The sequence below is a fragment of the Salmo trutta genome, chromosome 12 (genome assembly GCF_901001165.1).
Source record: "Salmo trutta chromosome 12, fSalTru1.1, whole genome shotgun sequence".
NCBI lineage: Eukaryota > Metazoa > Chordata > Actinopteri > Salmoniformes > Salmonidae > Salmo > Salmo trutta.
The window spans coordinates 53,807,727-53,821,152 of record NC_042968.1 but is presented as its reverse complement, the minus strand read 5'-3'; the positions used below and the strand labels follow the sequence as shown (position 1 = coordinate 53,821,152).

The following is a 13,426-nucleotide window of genomic DNA, read 5'->3' as shown; positions in this document are numbered from 1 at the left end:
TATCATTTGTCCATTATCCATTTTAAATTCTTCATGCTCTATCAAATTGGTTGTTGATCATTGAAAGACAGCCATTTTCAGGTCTTGCAATATATTGTCAAGGAGATTTTATGTCAAAACTGTAACTTGGCCACTCAGGACATTCACTGTCTTTTTGGTAGGCAACTCCAGTGTGGATTTGGCCTTCTGTTTTAGGTTATTGTCCTGCTGAAAGGTCCATTAATCTCCAAGTGTCTGGTGGAAAGCAGATTAAACCAGGTTTTCCTGTGCTTAGCTCCATTCTGTTTATTTTTTGTCCTGAAAAACACCCCAGTCTTTAACAATTACAAGCATAGGTTGGTCATGGCTCACATCAACACCATCATCCCAGAAACCCTTGACCCCCTCCAATTCGCATACCGCCCCAACACATCCACAGATGATGCGATCTCTATTGCACTCCACACTGCCTTTTCTTACCTGGACAAAAGGAACACCTATGTGAGAATGCTATTCATTGACTACAGCTCAGCATTCAACGCCATAGTGCCCTCAAGCTCATCAATAAGCTTAGAGCCCCGGGGACTAAACACCTCCCTCTGCAATTGGATCTTGGACTTCCTGACGGGCCGCTCTGTTAGTTCCATTTTTCTGTGCTTCGTTTTTTTTACTTAACAAATAAGGAATACTCAAAATGTGCACTTATACATCATAACATTTTTAATCGAAATACAGTAGCAGACAGAAGTCAAAGATCAAACATACAGTGGGGAGAATAAGTATTTGATACACTGCCGATTTTCCAGGTTTTCCTACTTACAAAGCATGTAGATGTCTGTAATTTCTATCATAGGTACACTTCAACTGTGAGAGACGGAGTCTAAAAAAAAATCCAGAAAATCACATTGTATGATTTTTAAGTAATTAATTTGCATTTTATTGCATGACATAAGTATTTGATACATCAGAAAAGCAGAACTTAATATTTGGTACAGAAACCTTTGTTTGCAATTACAGAGATCATACGTTTCCTGTAGTTCTTGACCAGGTTTGCACACACTGCAGCAGGGATTTTGGCCCACTCCTCCATACAGACCTTCTCCAGATCCTTCAGGTTTCGGGGCTGTCGCTGGGCAATACGGACTTTCAGCTCCCTCCAAAGATTTTCTATTGGGTTCAGGTCTGGAGACGGGCTAGGCCAGGACCTTGAGATGCTTCTTACGGAGCCACTTCTTAGTTGCCCTGGCTGTGTGTTTCGGGTCGTTGTCATGCTGGAAGACCCAGCCACGACCCATCTTCAATGCTCTTACTGAGGGAAGGAGGTTGTTGGCCAAGATCTCGCGATACATGGCCCCATCCACCCTCCCCTCAATACGGTGCAGTCGTCCTGTCCCCTTTGCAGAAAAGCATCCCCAAAGAATGATGTTTCCACCTCCATGCTTGTTGGGATAGTGTTCTTGGGGTTGTACTCATCCTTCTTCTTCCTCCAAACACGGCGAGTGGAGTTTAGACCAAAAAGCTCTATTTTTGTCTCATCAGACCACATGACCTTCTCCCATTCCTCCTCTGGATCATCCAGATGGTCATTGGCAAACTTCAGACGGGCCTGGACATGCGCTGGCTTGAGCAGGGGGACCTTGCGTGCACTGCAGGATTTTAATCCATGACGGCGTAGTGTGTTACTAATGGTTTTCTTTGAGACTGTGGTCCCAGCTCTCTTCAGGTCATTGACCAGGTCCTGCTGTGTAGTTCTGGGCTGATCCCTCACCTTCCTCATGATCATTGATTCCCCACGAGGTGAGATCTTGCATGGAGCCCCAGACCGAGGGTGATTGACCGTCATCTTGAACATCTTCCATTTTCTAATACTTGCGCAAACAGTTGTTGCCTTCTCACCAAGCTGCTTGCCTATTGTCCTGTAGCCCATCCCAGCCTTGTGCAGGTCTACAATTTTATCCCTGATGTCCTTACACAGCTCTCTGGTCTTGGCCATTGTGGAGAGGTTGGAGTCTGTTTGATTGAGGTTGTGGACAGGTGTCTTTTATACAGGTAACGAGTTCAAACACGTGCAGTTAATACAGGTAATGAGTGGAGAACAGGAGGGCTTCTTAACCTCTCTGGGCCAGTGGGACGTCCCACCTACTCAACAGCCAGTGTAATCCCGTGGCGCGATATTCAAATACCTTAGAAATGCTATTACTTCAATTTCTCAAACATATGACTATTTTACACCATTTTAAAGACAAGACTCTCGTTAATCTAACCACACTGTCCGATTTCAAAAAGGCTTTACAACGAAAGCAAAACATTAGATTATGTCAGCAGAGTACCCAGCCAGAAATAATCAGACACCCATTTTTCAAGTTAGCATATAATGTCACATAAACCCAAACCACAGCTAAATGCAGCACTAACCTTTGATGATCTTCATCAGATGACAATCCTAGGACATTATGTTATACAATACATGCATGTTTTGTTCAATCAAGTTCATATTTATATCAAAAACCAGCTTTTTACATTAGCATGTGACTAGCATTCCCACCGAACACTTCCGGTGAATTTACTAAATTACTCACGATAAACGTTCACAAAAAACATAACACTTATTTTAAGAATTATAGATACAGAACTCCTATATGCACTCGCTATGTCCAATTTTAAAATAGCTTTTCGGTGAAAGCACATTTTGCAATATCCTAAGTAGATAGCCCGGCATCACAGGGCTAGCTATTTAGACACCCACCAAGTTTAGCCCTCACCAAAGTCAGATTTACTATAAGAAAAATGTTATTACCTTTGCTGTTCTTCGTCAGAATGCACTCCCAGGACTTCTACTTCAATAACAAATGTTGGTTTGGTCCCAAATAATCCATAGTTATATCCAAATAGCGGCGTTTTGTTCGTGCGTTCGTGCGTTCAAGACACTATCCGAAGGGTAAATAAGGGTCACGAAAATTTCTAAATATTCCATTACCGTACTTCGAAGCATGTCAACCGCTGTTTAAAATCAATTTTTATGCTATTTTTCTCGTAAAAAAGCGATAATATTCTGACCGGGAGTGGTGGTTTTCGTTCAAAGAGAGAGAAAGTAAACATGGAGTCGACTCGGGCACACGCGCCCCATCCCATTGTCCTCAGTTCGACCACTATCAAAATGCGCTACTGTTTTTCAGCCATGGGCTGCAAAGCCACGATTCAGCTTTCTGGCGCCTTCTGAGAGCCTATGGGAGCGTTAGAAAATGTCACGTCATGCCAGAGATCCCCTGTTTTTGTTAGAGATGATCAATAAGGCCATGAAATGGTCAGAGAGAGCGCTTCCTGTTTGGAATCTTCTCAGGTTTTGGCCTGCCAAATGAGTTCTGTTATACTCACAGACACCATTCAAACAGTTTTAGAAACTTTAGGGTGTTTTCTATCCAAATCAAACAATTATATGCATATTCTAGTTACTGGGCAGGCGTAGTAACCAGATTAAATCGGGTACGTTTTTTATCCGGCCGTGCAAACACTGCCCCCTAGCCCCAACAGGTTAACACAGTGTCCAAAGAGGGGCCAGAAGTATACAGAATGGTGTCGTCTGCGTAGAGGTGGATCAGAGAATCACCAGCAGCAAGAGCAACATCATTGATGTATACAGAGAAGAGAGCAGGCCCGAGAATTGAAACCTGTGGCACACCCATAGAGACTGCCAGAGGTCCGGACAACAGGCCACACTGAACTCTATCAGAGAAGTAGTTGGTAAACCAGGCGAGGCAATCATTTGAGAAACTAAGGCTGTCGAGTCTGCCAATAAGAGTGTGGTGATTGACAGAGTCGAAAGCCTTGGCCAGGTCGATGAATACGGCTGCACAGTAATGTCTCTTATCGATGGCGGTTATGATGTCATTTAGGACCTTGAGCGTGGCTGAGGTGCACCCATGACCAGCTCTGAAACCAGATTGCATAGCGGAGAAGGTACGGTGGGATTCGAAATGGTCGGTAATCTGTTTGTTAACTTGGCTTTCGAAGACCTTAGAAAGACAGGGTACGATAGATATAGGTTTGTAGCAGTTTGGGTCTAGAGTGTCACCCCCTTTGAAGAGGGGGATGACCGCAGCAGCTTTCCAATCTTTGTGAATCTCAGACGATATGAAAGAGAGGTTGAACAGGCTAGTAATAGGGGTTGCAACAATTTCGGCAGATCATTTTAGAAAGAGAAGGTCCAGATTGTCTAGCCCGGCTGATTTGTATGGGTCCAGATATGGGTCCAGATTTTGCAGCTCTTTCAGAACATCAGCTATCTGGATTTGGGTGAAGGAGAAATGGTGGGGGCTTTGACAGGTTGCTGTGGAGGGTGCTGGGTAGTTGACCGCGGTAGGGATAGCCAGGTGGAAAGCATGGCCAGCCGTAGAGAAATGCTTATTGAAATTCTCAATTATAGTGGTTTTATCGGTGGTGACAGAGTTTTCTATCCTCAGTGCAGTGGGCAGCTGGGAGGAGGTGCTCTTATTTCCATGGACTTTACAGTGTCCCAGAGCTTTTTGAGTTAGTACTACAGGATGCACATTTCTGCTTGAAAAATCTAGCCTTAGCTTTTCTAACTGCCTGTGTATATTTGTTCCTAACTTCCCTGAAAAGTTGCATATCACGGGGGCTATTCGATGCTAATGCAGAACTTCACAGGATGTTTTTGTGCTGGTAAAGGGCAGACAGGTCTGGAGTGAACCAAGGACTATATATATTCCTAGTTCTACATTTTTTTGAGTGGGGCATGCTTATTTAAGATGGTGAGGAAGGCACTTTTAAAGAATAGCCAGGCATCATCTACTGACGGGATGAGGTCAATGTCATTCCAGGATACCCTGGCCAGGTCGATTAGAAAGGCCTGCTCGCAGAAGTGTTTTAGGGAGCGTTTGACAGTGATGAGGGGTGGTCATTTGGTCGCAGACCCATTACGGATGCAGGCAATGATCGCTGAGATCTTGGTTGAAAACAGCAGAGGTGTATTTAGAGGGCAAGTTGGTTAGGATGATATCTATGAGGGTGCCCGTGTTTTTTTGTCTCAATAAATAAATAATTTAGAAACACGAAGTAGTTGTGTGTGAGTACTATTTCAGCCAATATTATAATGCATGAACTGGAAGGTAGTTCATTAGGGTCACGTTGCAGAAGAAAATGTCCCATAGCTTCAATGCCGCCCTCGTGTGGAATATTTGTGTATAACGGACTCAACATCAAAAGTAACTAACAAAGTTAGTTGGTGTCCCTTTTGGTAGGCCGTCATTGTTAAATAAAGGTTCAATACAAATACAAAGCCCCTTGCGAATTGAAGTTAAATTATGAAACACAAAGAGAAGAAAGATACTTTTTTGTATGTTTTTTCCTTGGTAAATTTTTTGGGGAAGCCTGACTTCCCTAGGCACCCATGAATACCCCCCACTGTGACTATCTACTTCATTGCGTCCTGTGAATCCAAAAATCATATAGCTGGCTTTTATTTTGAAAAAAGTGAGATTGACCCGGAAAAACATCGCTAAGTAGACGGAAGAACGTTTGCAGAAGAATTTTGCAACATTAGGCATGCATCCATAGAGAATGATAGAGGCCTCTGGTGGGCAAAATTATATTATAGTGTAGGTAGCGCAATTGAGGGCTTCCACCATTTTAATGTAGTCAACTGGGTGGGACTTCCGACTTCATTGGCTGATCCGTCCAGGTGACCCTATTGGAGTCATGGTCCAACCGGGTCATGAGGAGGGCTAAGTCAAACGCGAAAAAGAACTACTTCAAAACGGAGATCGCGTCAATGGCGCTAGCTATGCTGTCACAGACTCTATAATAGCACATACACAAAAATGAGTCCTCTATCTATCTCTATGGTTCCAGCCATTACCTCAGTGGGTGCATCCATCGAGCTAGATTGGATATAGCTAGCTAACGGTAGTAAATGTATTAATCTACGTTTAGGTAAAACGTGACTGTATACGCAAGAGTATTGGTGCGTATAACGGTTAACATTACCTATCCGTTAACTTCGGAAAGAAGCAGATTTCCTCATTCCAGCCAGAAAAGCTAACGTAACGTTTATTTTCTAAGCTGATAAACTAATGACCTTTTGACATCTAGCAAAATTCAATATTCTGTTAGTTATAAGTAGCGTTCTATTGTTTTGTGGAACGTAAAGAATAACAGGTATTCCTGTCTGCCTTGGCTAGCACAATACCTCCCACAGATACGGGTTCTACGGGAAATGGTAAGTTGTACTACCGTTTCTACAGCTAGCTAGATCACCTACATGTTCTTAATGTTAACGTTAGTGTACAATGCACCTTACTACTGAAACTAACGTTAGCTAGCTGGCTTAGGAACGTTAACTTTACAAATGATAGTTACATTCCTTGAACTCTTAGCTATTACTTTAAATAAAAGGGGCAAAGCTAGCTAGCTAGCTAGTCAGAACAGTAGATGTCTTGTCTACGTTAGTTAGCTAAGAACTCATGTTGGCTTAAACGTGTGAAGTATGTAACGTTAGCTAGCTAGGCTTAAGTAAACGATTGAGGTAGACATTTGCTGGTAGTGTTAATGAATTATTCTAAACAGTCAAAGGTGATCTTTGAGAATGTATTTTAACTACGCTTTAAAGGTAAACTCAGCGAAATGACGTTGCCACGTGCAGCACTGCAGTTGAGATTAGCGATATACAACACTTCACTCTGTCACACATGATCTACCCATGTGCACGGATTCGCTTCACGCTGTTAGTTTGGTAGCCACCGGACCAAAACAACCGAGAAGTTGAGCCTCGCGCTTCAACACTCTTAGCTGTTGCAGGAATGTACTTACTAAGTTGTTTGTTTACTTTCTGCATCTACGCAGAGTCTACCTTTTAAATACATAATGTATGTAACGTTAACTAATCATCGTTACTGAACCCTGTAACCGCAGGTCGACGTTCTCATGTGTCCATGGAGAAGGCGGCCTTTGAGGGGTGGCTGGAGTCGGTCTCCGCCTATTTCCTCACACTGAGTGACCAGCAGCGCAACCAGTCCCTGGACCAACTCATCTCGCTGAGCGGTGCAGTCCAGCTGCGGCACCTGTCCAACGGACTGGAGGCGCTGCTCAAGCGGGACTTCCTGCGACTGCTGCCCCTGGAGCTCACCTTCTACTTGCTGCACTGGCTCGACCCGCAGACCCTGCTCACCTGCTGCCTGGTGTGCAAGCAGTGGAATAAGGTCAGGCTCTCTGTCATGGTGGTTGGATCTCTGGTGGTGTATAAGCAGGACACAATGTTTTGTAACGTTCAGATAGAAAAACATGTTATGTAGGACACACATGAACAAGGAATGGCTCTATTCATGGCATTTCTATCTGCAATGTTTGGAAACTGAATGTGGCCCAGGCTTCATGTTATACCCTTTTCACAGCATCGTGCTGACCTGAACCACACTGTGCTGGCTTGGTTCTTTTTTCTACTTTCACCTTTCCAGTGTGGTTCTGTCAACTATTGGTGGATGCATAACCAGGCCAGCACAGTACCACTCAGTATGTTTGAAGGGGTATTTGTTAGTAGCTGGTGTGCAAGCAATTGAATAAGGCCAGGGTCTCCCACATGTGACACTAGCTAGGTTTCCATGGGAATATCTTAGAATCAGCATAAAGAAAATGTGCATTCTCCCACCAGTGGTGTTTCCACCAAACATACTTGTTGTGGATAACGAGAGTACACAGAATTTTCTTTTTGCTTAAGTTTTCATTTACCTAATAAAAATAAAAATGGTGTTTCCACCTCATTTTCAACTGTACTGATAGTTTGGTCACAAATTGTTGTGATAAATGGCAAATGTGCCTACTCTTGTATTGGCACGTGCGCTCAAGACAACAGCTCGCAGATACAGTGCGGGTAGGCTAGTCTACATGATATTATGGTTATTGAGAATATTTTTATTTGTCAAGCATCGATCAAAGAGTAGGGGTGTTAACCCCGGTGTCCTGGCTAAATTCCCAATCTGGCATTCATACCATCACGGCTGTCTAATCATCCCCAGCTTACAATTGGCTCATTCATCCCCCTCCTCTCCCCTGAAACTATTCCCCAGGTCGTTGCTGTAAATGAGAATGTGTTCTCAGTCAACTTACCTGGTTAAATAACGGTAAAATAAAAAAATAAATAAAAAATCATGCCACCAGAATAAGACCCTCGATATTTATTGGAAAGGCGCATCAAGATCACCATGCACTTCACCACCCTGTGAAGTTTAACTTATTTCATCTGTAGACTAAAACTGCATTGAGTGGTAGTACCACACATCCATATCATCATGTGACTTTGATATGTTCGATATTATATCAATATTTGAGCATAAAGGCGTTTCACCACCATTTCTCGCATAATTAATTTTACGGACACAAAAAGATCCCACCATGTTGAACAAAAAAATGTCTATATTTATAAAATTGAACCGAAACTTCCTATTTCCATCACAGCTGTCATGATAACATTGTTTTTGTAAGCTATGACTTTACTCGCATAACTGGATGGAAACGTGGTTAATGATAATATTTTGGATTGAGAAATGTACTAGTGGTGTGGTGCAAGTAAGGACCTATTTTAACGTGTGTTGTAAAATGGTACTTACTCCAATGTTATTGAGGTTAACTTTGATATTGGACCTCCACATTTTGAACCTTTCTTCCTAAGATTTGCCTCGGTTAGTTAGATTTGATGTTTGTTTGGGTTGCTTTGTCCTCGGTTCCGGTTGAACTATATAATCCTTTTGGTATCTCCCGTAGGTGATCAGTGCGTGCACGGAGGTGTGGCAGGGTGTGTGCCAGGACCTGGGCTGGCGCATCGACGACTCCATCCAGGACGCGTCCCACTGGAAGGGTATCTACCTCAAGGCCAAGCTGCGCATGATGCAGTTGAAGGACCAGGAGGCCTTTGAGACCTCGTCGCTCATCGGGCACAGTGCGCGCGTCTACGCCCTCTACTACAAGGACGGCCTTCTCTGCACAGGTGGGTTATATGCGTATGGTCATTCTGGGGTGTGGTGAGTGGTCTTCAGTGTTCTCCTACCATAAATTTGGCCAGGTGGCCTTATTACTCTTTTGCCTGTTAGGTTGAATTTTAGGTTTAGGTGTTAGCATCTGTGAATAATGCTTCAATTGGCACGTTTGTGCAAAATGTAGTATCTGTAACAATCGCTAGTTTGCTGGAGGTCTTTTGTAGTCTGTTAAAATGTTGTCGTTACATTCATACATGTAATTCTTTAATTCCTCATTGTAAAACTCTAATTATTTCGGAGGCTCTGATGACCTTTCTTTAAAATAAGATGTTAAAGCTGCAACCTCGAGCTCCGATGCAATAATTTCATTCACCAACGTTTCGACAGCCAAGCTGTCTTCATCAGGCTATCCTCGTAAAATTCACAAATGATCTTGTAGGCTCTGATGACCTTTCTGCCAAACTGTGGGACGTCCGCACCGGGCAGTGCATCTACGGCATTCAGACACACACCTGTGCCACAGTGAAGTTTGATGAGCAGAAGCTGGTGACTGGGTCCTTTGACAACACTATCGCCTGCTGGGAGTGGAGCACAGGTGCCAAGATCCAGCAGTTCCGTGGGCACACGGGTGCAGGTCAGTGTACCGCTGGGGTCCCTACCTTTCCCAGTTGCTGACTTAGGGGTGTTACGTCCATTGTTCATTTGGGTTTTAGGAAATACATTTTGTGAGTTAGGCATTGTTTCCTAGAGACAGCTGGACTGTGCTGATCTGTGGGTTTTTGATTGACAGGCAGATATGAACTCTGATTTTATGCGTGGGAGCTACCACTCCATGTAGCCTCCATAGACCGGTTGTAGAGAACTTATCAGTGTCTAAATAGCTCTATTTTTCAACCCCAAAAAATTCTTAAGGCTACGAATTATGATGGTCACAAATGGCAGAGCCATGTGTGTTGGTGTACCAAAGCCAGGTCTCTCTCCTTGCCTCTGGCAGTGTTCAGCGTGGACTACAAGGATGACCTGGACACGCTGGTGAGCGGCTCGGCCGACTTCTCTGTGAAGGTGTGGTCCCTGTCGGCAGGCGTCTGCCTCAACACCCTCACGGGACATACTGAGTGGGTCACCAAGGTAAACCTGCCTATCAACCTCCTGTCCTTGGTTATGTTAAGGATTGCTGGAAAATTGAATCGGCATGTTTGTGGGTACCTGTTGAGGACCTGGGGCAGAATTGCACCACATTTTTTGCTAATCTTGAGTAGATATTTGGGATGCAAGGTGATTTGTAGATCAGTGATTGTGCCCATTGTCTTGTGCAAATGCCTGTGAAATGGATGAAAGGAGAAGGTTTTGCAGTGTTAATCTATAGTAAAGCCCTATCTAGCACATTCACAGCTTTTTTTTTCTGGTACATTTAGTTTACAAACTGCAAGCTACCCAGTGTTCAATAAGAATACTAGATGAAGGACCCAAACTTGTCTCACATATTAAGACTATCAAACCATTTCCACTGTGTAGGTGATTCTTCAGAAGAGTGAAGTAGAATCCATGGTGCACTGTCCTGGTGACTACATTCTGTTGAGTGCTGACAAATATGAAATAAAGGTAATATGGTTAATTCATTTGTTCTTCTTTGCATCTGCTGCCATTCAACTTTCATGCAATAATTTAACCCTGTGCTTTGTCTTTTGTCACTGTAATACGTAAGATGGCTCCATACAGTGTCCCCCTCAGCACATTTTGACCACAGTGCTGTTTTCTCTACAGAGATGCATATATTCCCACACATATAAACAAATGAATGTGTGTGTATCATTGGTTATTTCATAGGTTTGGCCTATAGGCAGGGAAATCAACTGCAAGTGCTTGAAGACCTTGTCCGTGTCAGAGGACCGTAGTGTGTGTCTGCAGCCTCGCCTGCAGTTTGACGGCCGCTATGTCGTTTGTAGCTCGGACCTGGGGGTCTACCAGTGGGACTTTGCCAGCTTCGATATCCTCAGGTAAACTGCCCAGGGCCTTGTTTCCTGATAGAAACAGAACTTTAACCCTCAAAACAACCAGGTTGTAAACGACTTGATTCCTTGCTAGACTTGCTGTGAATAAGCCACAAAATCCTCAGAACTTTGGAGTATATGACTCACAATATCCATGGTTGCGAACAAAAGGAGTTTTGTGGGTGTTCATGCATGGAATGTAACGGAGCCCTTCATACCTGCCAACAATCAGTTGCTGAATCTCCTTCTTTCCAGGGTCATCAAAACGCAGGACCCCGCCAACCTTTCCCTGCTCAGCTTCGGCGAGGTGTTCTCGCTCCTCTTCGACACCGACTTCCTGTATGTCATGGACCTGAGGACAGAAAAGATAACGGGTCGTTGGCCTCTGCCTGCCTACAGGAAGTCCAAACGAGGTTCCAGCTTCCTGCCGGGAGTCACCTCCTGGCTCAATGGGCTGGATGGGCGAAATGACTCTGGCCTCGTGTTCGCCACGAGCATGCCTGACCATAGCATTCACTTGGTTCTGTGGAAAGAAAACCGATAAAGATAGCTATCGACGAAACCTACGAGGGCTAGGTTGTCAATTGCCATGTAAACAGGGTGCTCTGACTTTCGAAACCCAACATCAAGTTAGATAATGCATGGGCCAAAGTTGTTTAAACTTTTTTTCCCTCGACACATGCTCTCATATATACACGCATCATGTGACATGCTGTCAGATAGAGTATTGGAGATGGCTTCACCAACCATAAGACACACCAAAACGCTGCTATGAATACAAGGCCCAGTTCAGAGGGCCAAGGCAGCAGTTGCTTTTAGTTCCAACCCTGCCATGGGTCTTCTCACTTTGAAGGAAATACAAGGACCGGGACGGTGGCTGAATGAAGACCGAACTCTCGAAAAACTGCATGGTCTACAACCATTAGACAGTGACAATTTTATAAAAACATTGCAAAACAAGTCAGGCTCTACAGCTGTAGACATTTCCCCTGTGTTACCATGTATCAGAACTTTTAAACTTCGGACAAGGTTCTTCAAGCAGTTACGAGGTGGGAAGTTGCCTTAACACAATACTTCGTTACAAGAAAGTACATCTATGACTTTGGCACAGTGTATTCTCCGTTTTTCCTAGACTGTCACCAACCATCCCCATGAGAGTTTTATGTTGAAATGTTCAAAGTGGTTTGGTGCATCGGATTTCTACCATGTGAAGCGTTGTTGGATATTCAATGTAAATCCATTGTTTGATAATGCTTTTCTTAGGGGTGCTTGTTTTAAAAGTCAACTTGACATTAAGTTGTGCCTTTTCATTTGATTTGAATATTCACCTAGGTGTGACAAATCAAGCTAGAACTTCATTATTACCAGGCACATTGCAATGAGATAATGAATGTGTGGTAATTGTGTATATATATTTTTATCTTTCGTACTCTCCATACTATAACCAACCGCATACAATGTATTTCTAAACTTACTAGGCTTGTCACGATACCAACATTTTACAAACCATTTTTACATCAGGCCAAGTATCATGATGCCACGTTGGAAAAATAATAAGTGGCCGAGCATCCTGTTCGCCCTGTCCCTCGGAAGCTTGTTTCCTAAACGTTCTCCAGAAACCTGTCACTGTAATTCACACATTGAATTTAAATTCACACTGTTTAGTGTATAATAGAATGGCTGACTTGGTCATATTTGGCTGGAGGAATATACATGCATAATGATCTGCATGTCATTACATTTTAGTCATTTAGCAGATGATCTTATCCAGAGCGACTTACAGTAGTGAATGCATACATTTAATACATTTTTTTGTCAGTAAGGGGAAAACACTGCTTGAAACCTTTACATACTGACCAGACCGGACACATCGTGTGCGCCAGCGTCGCAAAATAAATGTAGAAATCAATGTTATTGAAATATTGCACCCACACTGCTCGCGTGCACCAACTAGCGTCTGCGATGCCAAGGGCTAAAATAGAACTCCTCCCATCTCCTCATTGGTTTATAGAAGCAGGTACCCACGTGCCATCTCCTCATTGGTTATACCCACGTGGGTGATTGTAAGACAACTGTTTTGCCGGTCATTGTGGTAATACTATGAAAGTTTAGATGCGATCACCATATAAGTTCAAAGATGAAAAAGCCTGGAAGGAGGAGAGATGACTAGAAACGATTCGGTTGGCCGTTTTATCTGTGGATTGTCGGAGTAGAGGACCTTGTGCATTTCAGGTAAAATAACAACTCAATGTTTATATAACAGGACAAATTATCTAGCAATAGCAAGCTAGCTAAATAGGACAAATTAGCTAGCAAGTGCAAGCTAACTAGCTAAATTGCCATACATGTTTAATGCTTTTCGACCTGTCCCCAAATTAATGTCATTGGTTCAGAGTTTGTTTTGATATTTTAACCTGCGTGTCGTGATCACGTTTGGTGTGGGGGGACAAAATAAATGTATGCACGATGGCG

General features: G+C 43.4%; 1 protein-coding gene across 2 annotated transcripts; it reads left to right on the top strand.

The window, feature by feature from the left end:
* The first annotated feature begins 5,834 nt into the window (after positions 1–5,834).
* Positions 5,835–12,250, top strand: LOC115203786 (F-box/WD repeat-containing protein 2). 2 transcript variants are annotated; one of them, XM_029768770.1, is made up of 9 exons: positions 5,835–6,038; positions 6,177–6,214; positions 6,907–7,193; positions 8,752–8,974; positions 9,403–9,597; positions 9,958–10,091; positions 10,479–10,565; positions 10,791–10,960; positions 11,210–12,250. In XM_029768770.1, the coding sequence occupies exons 3-9, from the start codon at positions 6,927–6,929 to the stop codon at positions 11,496–11,498; spliced, it is 1,365 nt and encodes a 454-aa protein (XP_029624630.1). In that variant the 5' UTR covers positions 5,835–6,038; positions 6,177–6,214; positions 6,907–6,926; the 3' UTR covers positions 11,499–12,250. The 2 variants fall into 2 exon arrangements, with proteins under 2 accessions (XP_029624630.1, XP_029624631.1); XM_029768771.1 differs by having other exon boundaries at positions 5,883–5,901.
* Positions 12,251–13,426: the final 1,176 nt, after the last annotated feature.